Below are 24,871 nucleotides of genomic sequence, written 5' to 3'. Positions count from 1 at the left end.
TGGGCAGAGAGAAACCTGATGAAATTCAACAAGGGCAAGTGTAGGGTGCTGCATCTGGGGAGGAATAACCCCATGCACCAGTACAGGTTGGGGGCTGACCTCCTGGAGAGCAGCTCTGTGGAGAGGGACCTGGGAGTCCTGGTGGACAACAGGATGACCATGAGCCAGCAATGTGCCCTGGTGGCCAAGAAGGCGAATGGCATCCTGGGGTGCATCAAGAAGAGTGTGGCCAGCAGGTCGAGGGAGGTCATCCTCCCCCTCTACTCTGCCCTGGTGAGGCCGCGTCTGGAGTACTGCATCCAGTTCTGGGCTCCCCAGTTCAAGAAAGACAGGGAACTGCTGGAGAGGGTCCAGCAAAGGGCAACGAAGATGATTAGGGGTTTGAAACATCTCTCCTGTGGAGAAAGGCTTAGGGACTTGGGTCTCTTTAGTCTAGAGAAAAGAAGATTGAGGGGGGATCTTATTAATACTTACAAATACTTAATGGGAGGATGCCAGGGGGATGGGAGCAGTCTTTTTTCAGTGGTGCCCAGTGATAGGACGAGGGGTAATGGGCACAAGCTTGAACATAGGAAGTTCCATCTTAACATGAGGAGGAACTTCTTTACTTTGAGGGTAGTGGAGCACTGGAACAGGCTGCCCAGAGAGGTGGTGGAGTCTCCCACTCTGGAGACATTCAAAACCCGCCTGGACGCCGTCCTGTGCAACCTGTTGTAGGTGACCCTGCTCTGGCGGGGGGGTTGGACTAGATGATCTCCAGAGGTCCCTTCCAACCCTGACCGTTCTGTGATTCTGTGATTCTGTGATTCTGTAATACGGTTCTGCTCTGCTCAGTATTTAAAGGTGTTTCTGTCAAGTCATTTTGTAAAATGTTTGATTCTTGCTTTGTCTGCAATAGCATTTTGAGTCTAAAGGCTCCATCCTGTCCCTTTAACATGAAGGCACTTCTGCTTTAGATCTCAAGATGTGTTTTTTTTCCAATCTGAGCTTAGTTAATTATTAAAAATGAGTTCAATAATTGAGGAGTTATACAGATTCATCTATTTTTCAGTACTTTTGAGTGTTTCTGCTTGCAGTACTTTTTGGGGGAAGAAATAATTTAAATATACTGCAGCTGTTGGTCTTTTAAACCTGCTACTCTCAAACAAGTCATTTATTTACCTGTTGCACAGTCCAGTCCCAGTCACTGAAAGCTGTTTTATGAACTCTGTATGTTTCATGTGAAATAGAGTTTGTTTTCAAGGGGAAACAAGAAGGAGGGTTCTGGACCTCCAAAGTGCGGTCCTGCCAACAGACTGCAGAGACAGGGGTCTTTGTTCCAGGCAGCCCTCTTTAGCTATTCATGACCTTTGTAGAGAGTTCCTTGGTTCTTTGAAGGAGAGAAGCTGGAGAAGACCTCTGGGAATTAAAGGCTGTTTCCCAGCTGGAGGTCATTCCCTCCTGAGATGTTCATCAGCACATTTCCCCTCCCCATTTAGAAGTTGGGTGCAGGAGTGCCTCTGAAAAGTGGTGTATCCTGTCCAGTAAGCCCACCCCTGGTAGGTGAGCAGAGGCCTGGAAACTTCTTCAAGAAGGAGTAATTTGATTTGGCTGTCTGCCAGATATTTGGCTGTTCAGTTAGCTGACTGTTAATAGAAAGGATGATTTGAGGAACCCTGAATGGTATCTCAGGTACCTATGTGGATCTGGCAGGTAGGACACGGAACTTACATCAGACTAATGTCTTTCTGTAACAGGAGTTAGAGGCAAATTATACATCTAAAATGACATATATAGGCAGCTGAAACCAACCCACAGTCTCCAAACTAAGTCAAGTCAATTGCAAACACCAGTGGTAATGGAGACTGAGGGGCTTGGTGGGTGTTGCATTCTTTTTCAAGCTATCTTTGTTTAAACCTCTTTGATACTGAAGTTGGAAAACAAGGGGGTTGCATATTTTCCAATAATTGGAAGTATGTGAGATATGGGTTGCAAAGTTATACTTACTTCTGAAACAAACAAACAAACAAAAAAGTGAAATATTAGGGTTACCAGCTGTAAATTGTTTCTAGATAGGGGAATGGGTGATTTTAAACAGCAATGGGTGTTGACTGCTCGAGAAGCAGTGTAGTACATTTCTGTGTGGGAGTGTTGGTGTATGATGGGCTCCCATCAAAACCATAGGGCTAGGAATTTGTTATAGGAAAAGAAAGAAAAAAAGCCTCAGTTATGCTCCCTCCTTGGTGAACTCACCAGAAAAGTATCTCTGACCAATTTCTGTGTGTCACTTGTGTTGCTAAGAGTAGAGGAGAATCTGACCTGCAGATTGTTGTGGCTTAACCCCAACCAGCAACTAGAACCCTGCAGCAGTTCACTCACTCCCCTCCCTCCTCCTCCTTCCCCAGTAGGGTAGGGAGGAGAAGAAGAAAAAGGAGGGGGGGGAATGCCTTGTGGGTTGAGATAAAGACAGTTTACTAGAACAGTAATGGAAGAGAAAAAAATAATGGTAAAAGAATATACAAAATAAAGTGATGCAACACAAATTGCTCTCACCACTCAATGAACAGTTGCACAGTCCGTTCCAAGCAGCGATTGTAGGTTCCTGCTCCCTGGCCAACCCCCATTTATGTACGGAGCATGACATCCTTGGTACGGAATATTCCTTTGGTCAACTTGTCCTTGTTTATGCAGCTTCTATGGGAAGCTGAAAAATTCCCTGATTTACTATAAACATCACTTAGCAACAACTAAACCAGTATGTGTTATCACATATAGCTGGGAGAAGAGAAGGCTCTGGGGAGACCTTTTAGTGGTCTTCCAGTACCTAAAGGGGGCCCATAGGAAAGCTGGGGAGGGACTCTTGATCAGGGAGTGGTGCGACAGAATGAGGGGTAAAGGTTTCAAACTGGAAGAGGGGAGATTCAGATTAGATATTGGGAAGAAATTCTTGACTGTGAGGGTAGTGAGCCCCTGGGGCAGGTTGCCCAGAGAAGCTGTGGCTGCCCCATCCCTGGAGGTGTTCAAGGCCAGGTTGGATGGGGCTTGGAGCAACCTGGGCTGGTGGGAGGTGTCCCTGCCCATGGCAGGGGTGGTGGAACTGGATGATCTTCAAGGTCCATTCCAACTCTAACCATTCTATGATACTGTGATCAACATTATTCTCATACTAAATTCAAAACACTGAAGCTCCTAGGAAAAAAAATTAACTCTATGCCAGCTGAAACCAGGACACAGGTGGTGTCGTATGTGGGAATATAAATGGGAAGTGCAGAAGGAGGAATCTGTTAGACTTTTATTTCTTTTTTTTCCTAACAAAAATATACTAAAATTATTGAAAACTGGAAGTTGATCTTACACATCCCACCCCTTCTAAATCATCAAGAAAAAAGTGAAACAAACTGTGGAATGGGAGACAGACAGGGAAGCTGGGAGAGCAGTGTAAGAAGTCAAAAAAGAAAAAGGAAAAAAAAAAGGGGAGGATGTTTGGGTACCTTGAATACTCTTTTTTTTAAGAAGGAAAAAAAACACAACAAAAAATCTTGAGAAGATTTTCCTTAAAAATTTTTGTTTCAGAGCCTGGAAGTGCAAAAAAGCCTGAAACAAGCCTTTTCCATTAGAGCATATTGTGAATACAGAACAGTGGTTTGCACCTCTTAATGATAAAAGTTGTTGCCCAGCAGTGTTTTTATAATGGCTGCTGTAGTGTGTGTGTGTGACAGATGTTCACAATGGGAGTCAGTTGTGTGTCTGGCCACAGACACACGCAAACACACATTAACACATGCACACAAATCAGTACTATAAACAAAATGTCCGGGGCTGGAGAAAAATTGTATGCTGTTCAACATGCAGATGGCTCCTGCCAGTCGTTCGCTTTTATGCGAGTCCTAAAATTTCACGAGGATCACTCAATGAAAGAAGGTAAATGAATAAAGATGATGAGACTGCTGCTAGTAAAAGTGCATATAGGCTGATATCAAGGGTGGTTTTTTTTGAGCTGGCTGAAGCTGTGATGAAGATGAGGTCTCACAGGGGAAATCTTTGATGTCTGTGCTCATGAATGGTGCAAGGTGGGTTTTGGCTATGTCTACGTTAGAAAACAGCGTGGCACAGTAGAAGGAGATCTGTAGAGCGCATGATGTAGGCGCTGAGAATACAGGGTCCACATGTACATGTTTTGGGGGCTACTATAGAGTCATTCCAGTCCAGTTCCATTAGCATCTAAAGTGTCCCACTGGATTACAGCTTCTGCATTAGTCTCATCTGAAGGAAGTCCATTTGATGTATTCCAAAAGAGTTCCATGATAGGAACAGAAGCACATTAAGTGAAGGATGTCTGGGAGATTTGCTTAGCTGTAAGTTGATAAATTTCAAGTCTGATTTAAGAACAAAGAGAAGATAATAAGCCGGAAATATCTCAGATAGGTTTAGGTGCCCATCATTGACACACAGAGCAGGTGCTCAAATGCACTTCAAGATGATGGAGTATAAAGACTTGATTCTTCTTTCTTTCATTCTGCTGTGAATTTATTAACTTGGAGGTGCTAGTCCCTATTTCTGTCTTCATTAAGGAAAGAGTTGGGACACCCGAGTATAAGCAATGAGGAAGCGGAACAGCATATGGAGAGAGAGAAACTTACTTAAAATAATTTGAAAATGATTTATTGGATGCAACCTCTACCCTCAGTGATTTCTGGTGTTATTACTTTTCTATAGTACAGCCAGGGAGGACAGTAACTTGCTGTGGGCTAAAGGTAAATTATGATCTATTGTAAAGGAAGGAAGGAAAAATATACTAAAGGTGGGTGTGTGAGGCACATGGTCTCCCCTGATGGTGTTCAGTGTGTCGGATCTCACTGGACCAATCTGTTCCAAAGCCTGCTAGGGAAAAAGAAATGTCAAGAATTAAAGCAAACTTCACAAAGTGAAGAAGGGAAGGTGAAATGGCAAGATGTTTCATTGCTGGGGCTTGTTGCACTTGGTAGTATGTCCACTGAAGAGGAGGGAATTTGGGAATCTGCAGTTGCAGCCTTGCTATTGCCTTCCAGTGGTGGCCTAAGGTTGCCAATGCAGGGGGCTTCTCTTCACCTTGCAGTCATGCTGACCCATGTATTCCCACTTCTTGCCAAACCTGATGTAACTCATCACCATGCTCAGGGATGTTACACGACCTTCACACCAACTGAGCCCTAAAGTTGAAAATATATTTTCAGGTCCAGCCCAATTAAGGCCTCACCAAGAATATGCTTCAGCAGTGTGTTCTGAGGTTCATGTTTTATGGAAAAAAATCCCCAAAGTTCCAACATTTAAAATAGTAAGAGATGTTATTTCTGCTTTTGGATGAAAAAGGCTGAAGCAAATTCTTTTCATAAGAAAAGTTTAAGCCACTTAACCCAAGATTTCAAAAAATGACCCCTTATTTTGAATCCTCCATTGGAGACAGTTTTGAGATGACCTTGTGTTGCTAGCTGAGATTGTAGTCACTCCTAAAAGTTTTTTAAAGTGGTGATATTTGTCTTTCTGTATGTCTCTGAAATGTTACTAATAGAAGCATGTGTTTTTGTGAGTGCAAGTTACCTGTTGGCCTGGATTCACTGTATGTTGTTTTGGAGACTTGACCAGGGAACCTGATAATTCAAAGTGGTTTTTGCACTCTGAGAAGCATGATGGTCCCTGCAGACAGTCCTTTTCTCCGTTGGTTTTAAAGGGTGCTTAAGAAAAGGCTGTTTCTCACATAGGGAAGTCTGTTGGGGGAAAAGAAATTGAACCTCAACTCCCACTGCCTGTTGAGCAAACTTCTTTCCAGCATGTTTTTTTCAGCTTTTGGGGACCAATAAAGACAAAAAATATGAAATGAAGAAGTTGTTTGGAAAGCTCTGCATTTCCGATCCAAGTAGATGTGCACAAATCCTCTTTTCTAGCATTAATTCCATCTCTGCTACACAGCATTGAAAAGCAACGAGTGACTGTGGGATGATCCAAGTGAGGCAGTGATCTCTAAGCATGCTGCTTCTGGTATTTTAACGTTGATTGACTTGCTTTTTAAATTCTTTTGTAATTTTTTTTTTTTTCAGGATGGATGCCCAGAGTAGCTTTCACACTCTTGAAATCATCAGCTCATGCTAACGACACACGATTAATGCTCCAGGAACCTGTTGACTGGCAACCTGGTGATGAAATCGTGGTGGGAAGGACAGGCCTTGGAGATGCAGAGCAGCAAGAAGAAATGGCTGTTATTAAGTCTGTGAACAACACAGAGCTGTACCTTAGATCGCCGCTCAGGTATCCTTTCAAGGGCCAAGGGGATTTCTACAGCAGAGCGCTAAACCAGGGGAAAATTTGGTCGAAGTGAGGATTTACAGTTTCCTGTGGGACATAATAACTATATAAATCCCTTTAACAAAGGTGGTCAGACATATTTCAGTTCCTCGCTCCCCCTAAAGCTAGTGGACGTTCAATCCTGAATGTTTCTGACTATGTCTAAATTCTGTATCATAACCATGAACTCAGAAAACCTTTGAAGCAGAAAACACTGATGGCCAGTACAGTCTACTGGCCTCTGCATAGGGTTGACAAAGAATTTTCCCGCATAGTTAGTTTCTTGAGAAAGTGCATTTTTTTCACAAAAAGTGTCTGACTTCTGTAGAAAGGATAAAAATCCTCCCTTCTTGACTGATTTACTAAATCTGATTAACAACACACTCAAAGTGAATTACTTCAGTTTGGAAATACTGCTTCTGTGTTTTCAGTGAGCTGTAGTTTCACTGACTTGCGTTTTCTTTCTCTTCTGTGTGTGGAGATCTTGGTCAAACTATACTTCTTATTATCATAACCTGGAGCCCCAGTATTGAAAAATGTTACCTGTTTGGGAAGCAGCCCAACTCCAATGCCCAGAAAGAGTAATGGTGTAATTTTCAGAAGTATCTGGGGAATGAGGAAGGTAGTACAGATAGCTTTCACCAAAATATGTCTTGGGAAGATGAAGGAAGTTCAAAGGCTGAAATATTTTGGTGTAAACATACATTATCTAAGGAAAATTTGTGAGCCCGAGAGACAAAAAGATGAAAGGAAACATCAGCCAAGGAAAAAATATACCTCGACCATATATACAGGTGCATTGGATATGCCACTGCCAAAGGTGAGACAGGACTGAAACCAGCTCTGAATTTGGGCAGTTGGAGTCATAAAACTTAGGGTAACCATCATTCTTGCCATCTGGTAGGTGCAGATGCTTTTTTACATTTTTTCTTTCCCTAGGTACTCCCACAATGTTGGAGGGGGATGGGTGACTGGCCAAAGCCCGCCTTTGAGTGCTGTGGTGGCACTGATTAGCAGAAGGGTTGTCGTTCAAGGAAATGTCACGATGGAGAGGATGTCCCACCTCAGACAGTGTGCAAAAGCAGGTGTTACAAGAGGTGAGGAGGTCTTTTCTCACTGAAATGTACTGAGGAGGAAAATTGCTCCATTAAAATCGCATTGTGGTATCACTGTGTATTAGACATCTTTCTTAATAGGATAACTTTGAGACATACCGGCACCAGGAAAGTGAGTTTATCTTTCCAAACATTGTTTGACATTGAAGCGTGAAGTCTTGGGAGTTGAACTGCATTTCATTGTAATATCTCAGATGTACTATTTTCACATTGTTGTTTCAAGCCATCTTGGGAAAGACCCTTTAGTTTTGCCTGAGCCTAAGGGTGTAGAAAAGAAAGTGCCTTCTGAAAACATGTTTCAGTGTACATAATATATTAAATTTTTAATTGTATTTACTATTTAGTCACTTTAAGAAGGAAAAACAAAACAGCCCAATGCTATTTGTACTCCTGAGTGTAAAATATTGAGACGTTGTTTAGTGTTTAGGGATACCAAAAAAAAAAAGCAGGTGACAGTTTCTTGTGGCGTATAGTAACACTGGTGAAACAATGGTAGGTATCTCAGTTCCCCTTTAGTTTTACCTGTATGAAACACCATAAAGTTTGACAGGGGGCTTCCTGATTTACACCAGCTGATGAGGAAGCAGAATTAGACACAGTGATTATAATTTGAGGAGAGTTAGGTTATCTGGCAACCCAGGTGTAAGGTTTCCTTTAAAAATAAAATGCCTTCGGCTTTCAGACTGTGACACAAGACTTCATTTGATATCTAGCAGCCAACTGCTTATATTACTCATAGATTTATGGTCCATTTTCTGTGGAACTCATAAATACAGTCTCTGAAATGTGCTAACCATTTGAGGTTTTTATTTGAGTTAAAGGATAGGAGGATTTCTCAGAGGAGTCACCAGAAGATGAGCGGGCAGTGTTGTTTGTGATTAATTTACCATCTTTTAAAGAAAATTGAACATTACCGAGCATAAGCAGGCTGTGTTGGAATTTGAAATCCTCTCTGCACCTCCACTGAACAAGCCCAAGTTGCAGATTTGTAGCCTGAATCCCCTGGTACCAAAATATCCTAAGCACCGACCCGTGGAAGAATGTCTCTCAGGAATGTCTGCACCTTCCTCAGCCCCATGATTTGCTTTCCTTTTCTTCAGACTGTGGGTAGTAACAGTTCCTCACCCATCTGTAGGCACAGTGGGGAGAGCAAGAGCTTTAAACAAATTTCAAAATGTTCTCATTTCAGTTTAGCCGTGCCCAATCCCCTTTTCATGAACCTCACCCAAGGTAAATCAATGTCAAATCCATCTTCCCCATGCATAGGACTATTTAAAATTGAACATAAGGAACTCTCCAAGGCATAAAACTGCCACGGCTTCCTGCTGGTTTTAATATATGTTCCTCTAAAAATGTCCAGACTCTTAGGGAAGGAACCATGAGAGTATTTAGAGGGGATATCAAATATTCTTGCCCGTGGCTATTTGTCTTTGGGCCCATGTTTAAGATCGCTGCTGGAGAGGGAGTCTAACTGAGTCAATGTGGTGGGTCTCGTGATGTTGCTTGGGGCACTCTGCACATCCCATGGTCACCATGGAAAAGTAACACTGACAGCTCCCACCGGGTCATATTCTAGGTGGCTCCAGGTGTCTCTACAAGCGAAGCGAGAGACAGCTGGGGTCTCGGGACCTGGGGGCCATCATGGTTGTGGAGGCCTTCCATGGAGAGATGAGTCAACTCCAGGTGGAGGGGGTCCAATTCCGCCATGTGGGCCAAGCATTTCGGCAGCACTGCAGTGCCCTGACTGTTGCTGGAAACGCATGGATGGCAGGTGAGATGACTGCACTGGAGACAGGCCTGAATGATCTCAAATGTCCACCTTTACCTGCCCAAAGCTGGGGCAGATGTCCTCAAAACCTGCTCAGTTCTCAAGTTGGTTGACCAATTGGATTGGTAAAAGTGAGAAAACCTCACCTGTAGTCTAAACCCAGGTGAAACTTGATGGAGTGCTTGAAGCCGCTTTAGTGCCTTTGCATCTCTGAACAGCTTCTTCCTAAAATAATATTTTATTTTTATGCCACACCTCTGAGTTGGCGTGCTACTTCTAACTCTGGAAATGAAAGCACTAATATACTGTGAGGGAGCCCAGAGGGGGCTCAGGGCTGTGCGGTAGCACAGGCCAAAATTTAATTCTAATAATAAATAATAAACCTGAAGGTTAAAGAACTTACTAAGTTCTTTTGACTTTGTCACTGATAGGTGCAAAATTCATCTCTGTGGAAGTGGCAATGAGGGCTCTTAAGACTGGTGGTGATAGGATCAAGTTAGGTGGGCTCAGATAAATTTTTAAGGGTACTGGATGGGACCTGCCCCTCCAGCTAACACACGCTTATGCCTTTCCTATGCCATCACTAACACTGAGTGGGGATCTAGGCTTTCTGGTGGCAGAACGCAGCACTGGCCATGATCCTGGAGTACAGGGGACAGGTTGCCATACCTGGCTAGACAAGGTGTGCAAGACACCTGCCCTGTCCTCATTGCCCTTCTGAAACGTTCCTCCCCTCCTTCAATCCCACTTCAATCATCCAACTGCCTGAGATTTTCACTCTTGGGATCCTACTTTATCCTTTCACTGGATCTTCTCGTCTTTCTTCACAATAGTAAACCACCTCCATTCACCCATTTCTGCACCGAGGGCCCCTCTTCTCTACTGTGCCCGTCTCAGCAGTGCCCGCCTGTTGGCGAAGATCTGCCAGATGCGTAAGGGTGGGCAGTTGCAACGGAGCAGTCTCACGGGAGCCAAAAGGATTAACTGCACAGCATCAGGAGATGAGGAGCTAACACAAAACTCTCCCAGCCTTCAAGATGCAGTGTGCTTTTTGCTCACAGCTCTCATTTCTTTCCAGACTCATACATACGTGGCTGTTGTGTTTTGGACTCCTTTGGCCAAGGGCTCCGTCTGACTGGGATCTCAAACCTTAGCGTGGACAGTAATGTTTTCTACGACATTTCAGGCCATGGGCTTCTACTGGGTAAGTGAAACAGAGAAACAGCTATTCTACGTGTAACAGTAACATGTGCTGATTACCATTTGGATGAAAAGTCCTTTGGAGGAAGAATAGCAGATCCTTAACTGCACCCTGAGAACTTTAATCACATCTTCTGCATTTTCTGTTATTACTGAATCTGGAATAAAGCTCCCACAATTCTCGTGCAACTCCTAGCAGCTATTTCCATTTGACCATACGCTCCTTGTTTCTTCAGGTTAGTCTTCACTTGATCTGGATCCCCTTTTTTTTCAGCATACAAGTGGAAGGAGACTTTTTTAAGGGGATTGATTTATCTGTCTTTGGAAGAACACCATTATGCAGTATTTAAGACCCTGGTTCAGTGAGGCATTTAAGAGCATACTTACCTTTAACTTCAGTCATTTGACACTGAAGATAATGGAGTGAAAGCATATGTTAAAAGTTAAGCAGAGGATTTAGCACTTAAATAAATTGGAGCTTGGAGCAACAAAAGTGTTAAACAACAAAATATTTCTCCTAACTAACCATCAGGAGACTGACTTGCAGTATCTTCTGCTGGGATCTCATGTTGCCTGAATACCTAAAGATTTAGCGAAATTTTTGTTTTCCATCAGAGATAGGATAAAAATGACCAATTTTAAGATAAACTTCAGGGAGGGGAAGGGGGAGCTTTCAGTCCCTATCCTGCAGTTCCACACGGACAGCGAGTCCCTATTAGGTCCTGTATATAAACATAATGAGAAGTAATAGATGACGATTTAAACAGAGGAGACCTCTAAAAGGAGAGCGATTGTGCACATCGTGCAGACAAAGACAGCTGGCTCAGAGAGATGCAACGGCTTGCCCAAGGTGATGCACAGAGTCCTTGTGGCTGTGAGGAAGCAGAACAAGATCTCCAACCTGTTGGCACGCCTTGGCTCACTCGTGCTGGGACACGCGCCTGAGTTAAAGGACTCTGGGCTGAGCTGAACGTTTCCACTGAAGTCTCAGTCAGAATACACCTTAACTCCAAGATGTCTTTAATAGCTTCACTGTCGGCAGCTCCAGAGGGTCTGATGGATGAATTTATATATCATTTTGTTGTCTGTGAAGGAATATTTATTATAGCTGCCTATTTGCAGCTCCAGAATTGGACTCCCTCAGTGATTTCGTCTAAACCTCTTATTTTCAGGGGGTTTGCAAGACAGTCATAAAAAGTCGCTCTGGGCTTAGAATTAATGGACACACCAGGTCTCAGCTTGGAAGCCAAAACCTTTTATGCCACCTCAAAAACCTATATGGCTGTCAAAAGATCTTTAGGACCCCGTTCATGCTCTGGTAGTGGCATTGTTTGTAGTAAATACAGCCTAGAAAGAAAATATTTCTGAAATAGATCTTGTTCCAAAAATGGAGTAAGGCTCGAAAGACTGAGAGGAAGGCTAAAAATAATTACTGCCATTCCCAAAACCAAAGGATACATGTTTTCCCTATGAAGAGGCTTACATTTGGGGCAGTAATGATCGGGGAAGGTATGTGTATTTGGAATAGAACTTGAGCAGGTATAGTTGAACATAATAGTTTATGTTTGAGAAACAAAACCAAATAGACTTAATTTGCTCCTGATGTGGGCCAAACAGAGATGATCCACTTTGTAATCTGCTTCCAAAACACCAAAGCGGGTAGACATACGCCGATGTGTCCTTATTTGAACTTGACTTGTATGGGACTGCATGGGACTGTCCACTTGTCCAGCATTGGGTGGCCCATTTCTTTATGATGTAGTTTAAAAAGATGTTTCTTTGTTTCTGGGGGTTTTTTTTGGTTTTATTTTTCTTTTCTTCCCACTTCAGTAGTGTTAGTCGATCTGGGGCACCCCGTGACTCTGAGTTGTGTGATCAATTGGTTGATTGATTTTTCCTTTTTATTCTCATACTTCATTGCTTAGGGGAGCAAACCCCCCACTTTTGTGCAGAGTTGCACCAGGTGTTTTTAAGTCTATTTAGAAATTTTCTTACATGTAAGTATTGCAGTGGATGGAGACACTGGAGATAGACAGAACTTTGAATTCTAGTACTGCCAGAAGCGTGCCTGACTGTGCATCGGTGAACCGATTCCCCACTCTGAATGCCTCTTATTCCAACTGTAAACATGCTTTATAATATTCCCTTTATTTGTTTTCTCCATAAACTTGCGGTACAGCATGGCTGGTATTATATTCCTGTATAACACCCGGTACAGGGTTTTGTGCACATTGAATTGCAGAATCATGGTCTCTGTTGCATCATTGTAGTATATATATTGTAGTATTCCTTTCCCTGATTGTTTTTATCTCATTAGAGTGTAAGGTCTTTTTGGCAGTAACTGGTTTTTATTGTATTTTCTCATATCTTTCTTGTGGCCTCCTGACATTTCTAAAGCACATAGCCTTTCCCTTTCCATGCTGTCACCACTATGTCGAACAGTCATGGCAGTCTTTGACCATCTCATAGCCATCTTCTGCCATGTGTTAAATGCAGGTTTCTAAGTGCTTTTCAAACTGTGATTTTCCCAGGGAGAGTTAGCAGGGAAGGATAATTCCCAGGTGGGCCATGACAGCAAACAGGCAGGGAAAAACCCAACAAGTGCTGTGACTTGCATAACAGGGGGTTTCCAGCAACGTTTACATTTGTGTTTCTTTTTCCTTTTTTTTTTTCTTTTTTCTTTCTTTTAATATTTTTTTTCCTTTTTTGTGTTTCTTTTTCCTTTTTTTTTTCTTTTTTCTTTCTTTTTAATATTTTTTTTCCTTTTTTTTTTTTTTTTTTAAAGGAGAGGGACTGGAAGAGGGGAACAGAGTTAGTAACAACATAGTGATTGGTCTTTCCGGAACAGACGGTTTATCCAACATTGAGACTCTGTCACCAGCAGGGATCTACATCAGGGCTCCTGCCAACCATATCAAGGTAAGCAGTTCAGGTATAAAATATAACATTTCCTTTCTTATCAAAGATATCAGAAAGATACAGAGCTTCATTTTTCTGGGAGACCATATGCACAACATTTGCTTTTTGGCTGAGCTGTCAGAAACTGTACTTGTGTTGGGATATTAAAGCAAGCGCATATACAAAATAAATTATATTCATGGGCAAATTTATTGTTACTGAAAATTTTACTGCACTTGAGTGGAATGAAATATTGCAATGAGATTCTTCATCCTGTGATACTTTAAAAAGTTGTTTTATTTTCTAATACTCATGGATTCATAAAAACTGGAAAAAAGCTTAGGCTCAGCTTCTTTAGAATGTTTTCCCACTTTTGTCATTAAAAAAGATAAATCTCAATTTTAATAGACTGATGAAAACCACACTAAAATTCAGCAATGTCAAACGCACCTCCATCTGGATTTAAAATGACAACTTATGTATAGACCAGGATTTGCATTCCAGGGTGAGAAGGAGAACACATTCCCTGTCCTATGGAAATGACATTGATTTTAAAAGAAACTGAGCTTCTGTATTCGAAATAGTGATAAAACATTGAACTCTTAAAAAGCTAAAAGACTAACAACCCTCACATCAAAAAGTTGAGCTTGGTAAAAATCTTTTTATTCACTAATTCTCTGATGCTTTCTTTTAGTTCATACACTTTTTTGTCTTATTCAAGTCACTCACATTTCAGAATAAAGAGTCACTTTTAAGTGCTTCATGGAAAGAAAATGTGATTTCCAGAGTTTTCAAATCATTTTTTCCCTCTCAACTATTTTAAGTCTCGAATTTCATAGACACTGACCTTTCTTGCCACAGTTTCAGTTGTGACAAATCCACATTTCCATAAAAAAAAAACAAAAAACAACCCTGACCTGCTCTGTCACTAACCCACAGAAACCAAACCAATTATTAAGTGTATGTGAAGACCTAATCACCACCTGGGCTTGTGTTCCAAGAGGAAAGAATTGCACCTAAATTTGAAGGTGAAAAAGAGACCAACACATTTCTTATGTTAGTATGAAGACAACAGTACTTAGGGAGAAGAAGAGGACTTTTCTGCAATTCCCTCAAGGGCATATTTATCATTTTTGAGACCATCACATACGGTTAAAACACACAACAACTAGGCAGAATCACATGAATTTCAGCTCCACTAAACACAGAGTTTTGTACTATCATGCATTGACTTACCCTGGAGCTGCCTGCTCGATCGCCAGTGGCTCAGCTTTTGAAAAGGTTTGCTGCAATTATCTCTACGGGTACGTGTGAACTGACTGTGGTGGGTTTTCAGCACATTTGTTTGGCTCTCTCGGTTGACATGTCTTCGTAGATATGCCCAAAGCTGCGTCTCTGGCTGTGTACCCGAACATCAGGGTTAAGTCTGCTCTCCAGAGATGTGCTACTCAAGGCAGAATAGCAGATGGCCCTTGAAGGGTTGCTGATAAACCTCATTGTCGGCAGTCTCCTGGAGCGGGATATTTGAGGCGTTGAGGCAGCAAAAGGAAAATATGAAGAAGTTTCCTAGCTTAAAATTGTTATTAGCTGCACTTACTGTTCTAAAGTGCCAAGCAGTGCCCCGCAGAAGACGTGAAAGGACACGGATATTAAGAGGAAAAAAAATCACACTTTTTCTAAGCAAAACACTTGTGTTTTGTGAAATTCTTCTTAGTACAATAATAATCACTAAACGCAAGGGATGCTGGTTCAGCACCAGAGTCATGATGTTACAGTTGCAGCACCTTTTTTTTCTGATCAAATGGCTCAAGAACTGGATATTGCTTTTTAGGTATTTATAATCTTAATTTTATAGAGAGGTTTGAAGAGCGTAATGGGAAAGACTCAACTTCCCACTGCCTGGTTTCCAGGCCATGATATGGAATAGAAATTTTCCCTTCTAGATTTTAATGTTAGGTCATTGTTGGGTTTTGTGTTTGTTGTTTTCACATTGCCATCTTTCAATTAACCGGTTTTAAACTTACAGGCTGCAATCTTTAAGGCAAGGATTACAGGTAAGATAGACAGAGAGCTCTAGGTCCAGACTGTGTCACATCTTCTGTGCATGATGGGTTAAGCTTTCCACACCGAGTCCTGCAATAATATTTTCATAACTACTCAATTTGCTTGGGAGCCTAAATTTGCATCGGTGACTGAAGAGCTTAAATTTCCTTGAAAATCAGTGGTTTCCTAAATGGTGTTGAAATTGGGACACAGCGGTCCCTCAACCCTGAGCCTACAAAGATATTCAGAGACCCAGTTCCCACTGGTTTCCATTTGATTTAAGCTTTTAAGTGCATTTGTGAATCAGAGTGTCAGGTAAAATTATCCTCATATAGTATAAGTGCAAGATGATTATTACAAGGTTTGTTTTTTTAATAAAGTATGAAAGCCCTGGTTATAACTTTTTAGTGTCATAAGACAATTTCATTAGCTGGCTGTTTTCTTGCCTTTTAAATGCTATCAGCAGGAGAATCTGAAGATGACCCTCTTTGATATCGACTCTTTTGTTGCTGAGATAGAAGCCTTATGTACCTGGTTTTCTTTTTGTGTGCGGGAAAAAAAATAATAGTTTTTTTATCTTCTTCTCTTGGTTCTCTTGGGTCCAGTGGGTCATGGACCCTTTGTAGTAACTTTCTATTCATAAACATTCAATGGCCTTAAATCCCAGAGCCAGCATCCAGTGCTCACGCATAACAACGTACACACTGGATTTGAGAAATTCAACAAGCATCCTCCCTTTCCTTTCTTACCATGGTGTTGAGGACTGGGAAACAGCTTAAATGAATGAACTGGGTGGAGATCAGCCCATATTTCCATGTCAGATGAGTGACTGATGGCCACGCTGTTGGTAAATGAATTCGTTTCCCAATGTTATTTGACTCAGCCATTCTCCACAGTACCAAAGAGGTGAGACCGCATCTGTTTGGCATCAATTATTTCTCACCGTTTCATCCCTACCAAGATCTTTTCTAAAACCTTCCGCAAGGTGGGCGCACGTTGAAGGGAGCCCATTGGGGTACTCCTTTCATCCTCCCAGGTTCTGAAACAGGCGGAGCGGTGCTGGGCACACTCCACAGAGATTTAATGTCATCTTTAAGGTCAACAGTTTGAGCCTTGGCTATCTAAAAGAAATTCATGAAATATTTACATTAGCAGTGTTGTACGGTTAAGAGACACTTAAAACGTCAGCCACTTTATTTTACTGACTTGCAATGCAGACCTCCAGGTATTTGGCATGCTGAGGGAGATAATTTCTCTCTGGAATTTTGGTTGCACGGACATTCGTAATATACTGACTTCCACAAAGAATTGATTTCCACACAAAATTCCCTGCTTGCCTAAAACCCCTGCCCTCCAGCCACTGAATAAATATGCATGGTTTTTTTCCTTATGAATCATCTGTAGAACGCACGATTGGAGTCGCAAGTAAAAGATCCTGGAAATAATGTGACTGGACTGCAGAAGTATTTTGTTAAAGGAAAAGGGTCTGTGGCTGCACTCTCAGAAAAAGCAGCAGTTTTCCCAGGGGACAAAGAAAGCAGTGCTTTGGGTATTGATACTTCTTCGTTGCTTGATAGATGTCAGAGATCACGATCGCAGGGAACATACTCGGATAGGTCAGAAGAAAGTAATTGGCATATGGAGGCTATCACCTCTGGGTCACCAGGTTTGGTTTTGATTTGGACCATCAGGGACCAAAAAGTCATTTGTTTTTTAACACAGTCCGGTGACCTACGAATGGTAGTGGTGGGTGTCAGTCCCAATCTTAGAGAACAAGCTCTTCTTATAGCTGCAAAAAACTTCATCTTAGGCTCCCCTTAGCGAAGTAGATATCTCCAGAGAGAAATTAATCTTACCTAAGGATAGACCAGAGGAATTGCTCTCTAGATACACCAATGCCTTATTTTTTCCTGGAAAAGGAGCTTAGGTTTACCAGCCCGGACTTCAGCATCAATTTTTTACACATCTAAGGTAGGTGAGAGGGATCATGCCCAGATGCACACACTAAAACATCGCTGTATGGACACCATCCAAAACCTTCTAGGTTTGGCTGCTGTCCAAATAAAGCAGGTAAGAGCAGGGTTTTTTTCTCCCTAGAGTAGAACAGCTCCTAACCCACTGTATATAAACCACATTACAGACTCTATAAGTACCAAACTCCTAATTTTGAAAGCCAGGCAGATATTATTTTCACTTTTTTTTTTTCCACTTCATGCAATAATAACAGTTGGACATGATGGTCTTAAAGGTGTCTTCCAACCGAAATGATTCTATGATTCATTAAGATACATTTGTTGTGTTAAGGGGCAAAGTAGTTTTGGCAGAAAATAAACCCCCTTGCGTTCTAACACTCCTCACTGAAGTGGGAGGCTAGGTGCAGTTAGGTTTAAATTCTGAGTGATGCCCAATTCACCGCTATCAGTCCGGGTGTGTTTAATATATTAAACTTTTAAATGGTTCTGGATACACTCATAGCAGGCTGCACCTTCAGCCCAGGCGTGCTCATGAACTAACACGGCCACGCTTCGGTTGCGTTCAATGAGAAACCCAAACGACTCGCTGCCTACACAGTACACTTTATTTAAACAACAGATACACAAGGTTTTTTGCATTGCTGGTGACAGTGACTGTCTGCAAAGCGTGTGCAAATACTAAAGATGTCAGTAATATCGCTCAGTTACAAATGTGCTAAGTTATAAACCCAGTCTATATAGAGATTTCTAAGTTTTCCAGGGAAGAACTTGGTATAGCCAAGTGCTCGAATCTTACCCAGAAACTCCTTATGGGGGGGAAGAGAGGCTCAGCCCATCAACTGGTCCCGGAAGTCCATGATGGTGTCTTCCCTCCCATCCCCCTTTTCTTGGGCTATTTTTATACTATTTTTTATCTTCAAGGTGGAGTTTGAGTGACTCTAGTCATAAATACTTTCATTATGATTGGTGTAAAATTTTCTTGCCTCTCATTTAAAGGTATAGTTTATGAAAAATTCAGGGTGCAGACTCAAGGAGGAGTGGTCGCACCTTGGAGGAGGGTAGCCTTTGGGGTGGAGGTGTGTTTTGGTATTATAATGACATTATAATGAGCAAAGTTCACTAAAGGATAGCATTTCATCAAAAAAATGACAGATTGTTGGCTCAGGGTAACAAGTAGGCAGTTTATCAGTTCTATAAGACCTTTGAGGGCTCCTTTGGTCCCCAAGTCCCCAGTTTATCACAGAGTTTTAGCCGCGGTGTCTCCACTCTGTTCCATCCTTTGCACTGTTTTTCTTCCGTGGTGCCATCTTGTTCCCATGTTTACTGGTTTATCACAGGGTTTGGCCTTGCAGTCTCCACTTCCCGTGTTGCTTTGCAAGCAATAGTGTACAGGGAATTGCAGATGTAGTGGATTCTTCACATAGCAGCTCTGGCTGTATTTTACCATAGAAGCCTTTTGATTTTATACCTTTTCTTAATGTGTGGCCAATGTTATATTATTGATCATTTTTAGTAATCATTCCACAACATTAAATGACAAGAACTTACAGCACATCTTCCCATGGTTATTCACTTACCCTGCTAAAGAGTCCAAATCAAGTAATTTACCACAGGTCTGAGTAAGTTTAGTTGTTCAGCCACTGACATATCCTGAAGATGTAGTTCTCTGCTTTCTTTTGACTTTTTGAGGTCTCACATTTCAGTGCCAATGTTGTTTCCCTTCGCTGTACTTGCTTTGGGACATATGAGAAAGGTACAGATTGAGAAGTAAATAAATACGCTGAGTAGTGTGTTACTTACCTTTCTTTCGTGACATGACCTTCCTATTTAGAACGGATTTTATAGGAGTAAGATGATTTCCACACACTTACCTACTTGAAGAATTATGGCAATACCATTTTTCTGTCATTTGTTTCTATTGCTTTACCAACCCTTGTTGCCTGGCTTGAGAACAGTTTGGTTTTTTTAAGACTGGTTCAAGGACAGAGCAAAAACAGGATGAAATTGAGGACACAGAAACAAGGTACCAGCTTCTGCCAGCCAGACTTACCAGAATTTGAATGGACCTTGGTTGAGATTTTATTTTGGGTTTTTCTTAAGTTTATTTTAAATTTCAGAAATTTGTGGTAATCTTTTTTTTTTTTTTTTTTCACAATCACGTATGCTTCTCTGCAGGGTAACATAGTGTGTGCTGCTGGGTATGGCTATTTCTTTCATCTCTCCCCTGATGGACCATCCAAAATGCCTCTCCTGTCCTTCAGTGAGAACGTCGCTCATTCCTGCACAAGGTACTTGGGGATTTTTGCTGAAAGGGATTTTCCTTCAGTGCGTGGTAATGCTTACTATAATTGCAGTGGTGAACAGAAAAGGCTTTTCCTCTCCTTTCAGGATAGTTTTTAATTTTTTTTCCCCAATTTTGCACCCTTTTAGGGCTTCCTCTCTTGTAAGCAGTTGTCCACAGCAGAGCAGCATCAGTGTTTGACAGCGATGTGGCTGGGGCTGTACTTCAGGGACTGAAAGCGAGTGGTTTCCTTAGTAGTTTCAACACAGTCCTTCTTCGTTCACAAGCCTAATTTGTGAACTTGCAGCGTTTCCAGTGCTGTTAACGAGCTCCTCCAATTTACACCCTCGTTTAAATGATCCTGATGCAGTTTAGGGTGCCACATTTAACACATTTCCTCATCAACCATTTAACAGCAAAGCACTGAAGCATGCTCTCATGTGTTTCATTTAAAGCTCATTTCTAAAGTATACCAGGCTTTTTGAGCAGAAGAGGGTGGCGTGCGGAACAGATACACGATGTCTTTCTTACAGTCCTTCTCCAACACCTCCTGCAGGCCACCATTAGGGATGTGACACTGGCTTAGGCAACCTGGAGTGGCATTTCTGACCTCCAGATGCTTTACACCATAGCAGCATGAATGCTTAACTGTTAGACTTCAGCCTCTGATTAAGTAGATTGAAATAGAGATGAAGCACTTTGCAGTCCAACTGGATAAAAGGTGCCGTATGTGTGCTGGACGTTACACAGAACAGTTGTTCCTGAAGCACCATTAAGTTTTCACCTGTAGTTCCCTAAACCAGAAGCAATAGTAAAAAATGACATTTTGCTAATAGTGGACAAAGTCACCTGAATTTTGAGGAAATCTGGATGTTAATCTGGATTTAAAATCTCTGAGAAGGTCAAACCAAGGGCTGCATTCAGGAACACATATGTTTGGAATGTACTCCGAATTGGCTGAATCCAGGGTCTAGAAAAGCCTTATCCGTCCAGATTTGTGTTGGGCTCATCTGACGCCAACACTGGTTGAAAGCTCATGAGCATGGTTGGAGTGTTTTGCAGCGAGCACATCAGTGGTACTGTACAGTGGTTGTTAACCCCGGTGCGGCTAATTCTGAAAATACTTGAAAAAAGAAATTTTAAGTATGCTTTCCAGCGCGATTAGATGCTTAAAATAAATATTGCTATCCACCAGTTTCTGATTTTGGATTAAATTATAAAGGCTCACTCAGAGAACTATTACAGATTTAAGATTTTAGGTATCAACATGATGAATAGGAATATTTGCTCGTGAATATGTGCATTGTGAAGAAACAGTCCCTTTGCTCTCTTTCCTAAACAGGTACGGGTTGCTGATGTACCCAGAATATTTGCCAGACAGCCCAAACAGACCTGTACAGTTCAACAGCTTCAGAGCTTGGAGCAGCCAAGGTGGAGCACGGGTACGTTTGTCCTGATCGTCCTCTGTTGTTGCTGTGATTTAACCCCAACAAACAACTTGGACCACACAGCCATTCACTCACTTCCCTCCCTACCCCCCTGGCCCTTCCCCAGTAGGGTAGGGAGAAGAGGGAGAAAAAGGAGGAGAAAAACTTGTGGGTTGAGACAAAGACATCTTTAAAGAACAATAACAGATGACAACAATAATAATAATGGTAAAATAATATACAAAATAAAGCAATCGTAGAATAGAATCATAGAACAGTTTGGGTTGGAAGGGCCTGTTAAAGGTCATCTAGTCCACCCCCCCTGCCATGAGCAGGGTCATCTTCAACTAGATCAGGTTGCTCAGAGCCCCGTCCAACCTGACCTGGAATGTTTCCAGGGATGGGGCATCTACCACCTCTCTGGACAACCTGGGCCAGGGTTTCACCACCCTCAATGTAAAAAATTTCTTCCTTATATTTAGTCTACATTTCCCTTCTTTTAGTTTAAAGACATTACCCCTTGTCCTATCCCTACAGCCATTGTTAAAGAGTTTTTCCCCATCTTTCTTGTAAGCCCTATTTGAGTACAGAAAGGCCGCAAGAAGGTCTCCCTGGAGCCTTCTCTTCTCCAGGCTGAACAACCCCAACTCTCTCAGCTTGTCTTCATAGGGGAGGTGCTCCAGCCCTCAGATCATCTCCATGGCCTCCTCCAGGTCCGTGTCCTTCTGCTGTTGGGACCCCCCGAGCTGGAGGCAGCACTGCAGGGGGGTTTCCCCAGAGCAGAGCGCAGCAGAGGGCCACAATCCCCCCTCGCCCTGCTGGCCACGCTGCTGGGGATGCAGTCAATGCAACGCAATTGCTCTCAACACCCAATGACTGGTTGCCCAGCCTGTCCCAAACAGTGATTCCTGCCCCCTGGCCAACCCCCATTTATGTACTGGGTGTGACATCTATGGTATGGAATATTCCTTTAGCCAGCTTGTCCTGTTTATGTACCCTCTCAGCTTCTACAGTAAGCAGAAAAAATCTTTGACTTAATAAAAGCATTACTTAGCAACAACTGAAACAATATGTTCTATCAATAGTATTCTCATAATAAATCCAAAACACAGCAGCTACTAGGGAGAAAATTGACTCTATCCCAGCTGAAACGAGGACAGATGCTCAGGATCTTTACAAGTGTATCACCTCTACACCGACTTCATCTTTTAAGGCTTCAAATAGGCCACAGTTATGGTCAAAGCTCTTGTACCTCTATGTCCGTGTCCCTCAGCTGGAGGTTCCTATTTTGGTGATAAGGTCAGAAACACAATTCATGTGAGCTCTCCTTACTGCTTCAGTGCAGAATCAGTGCTGCTTTGATCAATAGCCCGTATCCTGTGTAATCATCTAGAATATGGCGGCCACTATAATTAGAGGATTGTAAAATCACAGAATGGCTTGAGTCGGGAGGGACCTTAGAGATCATCTAGTTCCACCCCCACTGCCATGGGCAGGGACACCTTCCGCTAGATCATGCAGCCAAAAAAATCCTGCCAGTGGATCTGAGCTACTCATAAAACTTGCAGTTGGTAGAGGATCTCTTCCCTTCATGGGGTTAATTGTTTCTGTGGGAATTTTTCTCACCCTTGTTAAAAATACACACTTTTTGTTGTTTGAATTTGTCTAGCTTCACTTTCCAGCTATTGTAGCTCGCTATTATTTAATCTGATTTAAAAACCCACACCACTCTTTATTATCTGATACTTTCTTCCCATACTGGTGCTTAGAGGCTGTGATCCTCTTAACCTCCCATCTGAAGACCTGAAAACATTGTATATATTTCTCTGCAAACCATGTATTCTAGTTTAACCCATTCTATGGCTCTTCCTTTGAAGGGTCCGATATTTCAGTGTGTTTTTTTTTTTCAGACTGGTGCATTCTCTTTCTGGAAAAGCTTATTTTCTTTGTGTGCTTTTCTCTGCTTAACTTGCAATTTCTTTGTATGTTACTGACCTAGCATACATGAATAACTAAGTTTATTCTGCTTCTTTCCCTGGGCTCCCTCTAGGAATACTCTTCTTGCTGTTAGGTGACTGTAAGCAATACCTCTGGTTATTTTCAACGCATCTTTCTACTACAAATGTTAACTTCTTTACCTTACTATTCTCTCCAATAATAAACCCCCCCAAATTTAGAGCACTTTTACCCTCTCTATTACTGATTGTCAGTTCTGATTTTCTTTCATACTGTTCTTTTTTCCTTTTAACATGAAAATAAGTTAACAGAACATAAAGATTTTTGTATTATTAATTGAAAGCAGAAACCAGATCTTAAGGGGAGATTATCGAATACTAAATATACATTTAACACTTTTGTGTGTTTTTGCACTTCCCCTTTCTATTGTATTATAAGGAAAATAGAGTTGTAAACCATTTTTTTAATTATTATTTATTATTAATCCTTTGTTACGCTTGTATATAGATTTTTAGAAGCAGCAACCTTGAAATCCAACATTTCTGGATTTACGCTTGCAAAGACTTTGGAATTGACATCGTAGAAAGCCTGGGAAACACTTCTGTAGCTGATAGCGTTTTAATTGGACACATTGGGCAAAAGGTAAGCATGGCAGGAATTACCGCAACATCTCTTGAGTTACACAGCTAACCTTCAAATAGGAATTTGGAGAAAAAAGAAAGCAACCTGAAGAACAGCACCTGCTCCACAGCAGCTTGGGTAAAACGTGGATTTTAAATAGACTGTGTGTAAAGAAAAATACAGCTTCAGGATGAAATTTGGGCACTGTTTACTTAGTCCTCTAGCTGTCTTCTGCTCCTTGGAAAGACTATGCCGTTAGCAGCAGCACCTGCAAGGGATGTTGATGTGATGATAAAGCAGAGAAACCTGGAGCATCGGTACCGCTCTCCCAGTCTGCTGGAAATAAGGATTTGTTACTTCTGCTGACAGCAGCAGAAGAGAAATAGTATTTGATCAGCTGGATCCTGCATCATTTTTCAGATATACCATTCATACCAGCTGATGTTAGAGCTGAATAAACATCAGCTGTTGAGAAACTGGAGATTGCATTCTGCAGGGAAGTTCAGCATTTTTTCCAAACATATTTTTATTTCATTACGGAAGTTTTGAATATTTTTTTAAACAAATTTGAAACAAATCAGCTCTGATTTTTCTATTTGAATTTGGAACTCTTAGAAGATTTTATATTATAATTCATATTCATGTATGTTCTTTATAAAACAACATACAAAAGTAATAACAAAATCACACTTCTGTCCAACTTAGGAGCTGCAGGATTTTAGTAAGATAAGTGTTATTTTTTTCCCTACTTGTGTTTTTTTTCCAAGATTGACATGGTCTCAGAAAAAAAAAAGGTGTTTCAGACAACCTGAATTTTTGAGAGAAATCATAAATCTTATTTAAACAAGATTTTTTAACATAAATTTAAAAAAAACCATAATAAAAATAACATACCTTGTGCTGAATAAACAGACACCATTTAACCATACACAACTGGATTTAATTTAGTGATTTGAGAATAATGAGGGGGAACAACAGATTTGATTTCTATCCTAGTTAACACTTTGGTTTCCTTTGCTCTCTCATGGCATCATTAGTCCACCTGGAACACAGACTGCTACTTTTTAACATGAGAACGAAAAATGCCGTCGAAATGTAACATTTTTATTTATGCAGTAAATATGATCTTCTTCCATTATTTCTTTAGGCAGCTGACAAAGTCCTTTGGGTGCTACCAGGTTGTTAACAGATTAATAACATGGATAACAATGGAATCTTAGTTACAACTGGCCACAGCTGCTTGTTCATGATTTTGATGGCTTTTTTTGCTTTGCTCAGTTTTCTGCTGTTGT

General features: G+C 41.5%; 1 protein-coding gene across 1 annotated transcript in view; it reads left to right on the top strand.

Moving 5' to 3' along the window:
- The window catches only part of PKHD1 (polycystic kidney and hepatic disease 1 (autosomal recessive)), a 272,152-nt gene that overhangs the window by 115,346 nt on the left and 131,935 nt on the right, over positions 1–24,871 (top strand). Inside the window, exons 37-44 of the mRNA XM_009888974.1 lie at positions 6,054–6,261; positions 7,237–7,394; positions 8,989–9,183; positions 10,259–10,384; positions 13,166–13,299; positions 19,470–19,582; positions 20,918–21,017; positions 23,466–23,600. Of these exons, the coding sequence (XP_009887276.1) occupies positions 6,054–6,261; positions 7,237–7,394; positions 8,989–9,183; positions 10,259–10,384; positions 13,166–13,299; positions 19,470–19,582; positions 20,918–21,017; positions 23,466–23,600 (1,169 nt within the window). The remainder of the gene's footprint in view (positions 1–6,053; positions 6,262–7,236; positions 7,395–8,988; positions 9,184–10,258; positions 10,385–13,165; positions 13,300–19,469; positions 19,583–20,917; positions 21,018–23,465; positions 23,601–24,871) is intronic.

This window comes from Charadrius vociferus, unplaced genomic scaffold, assembly GCF_000708025.1.
Source record: "Charadrius vociferus isolate BGI_N301 unplaced genomic scaffold, ASM70802v2 scaffold317, whole genome shotgun sequence".
In the NCBI taxonomy this organism is placed as follows: Eukaryota; Metazoa; Chordata; class Aves; order Charadriiformes; family Charadriidae; genus Charadrius; species Charadrius vociferus.
This window is presented reverse-complemented; position numbering and strand designations above follow the sequence as displayed.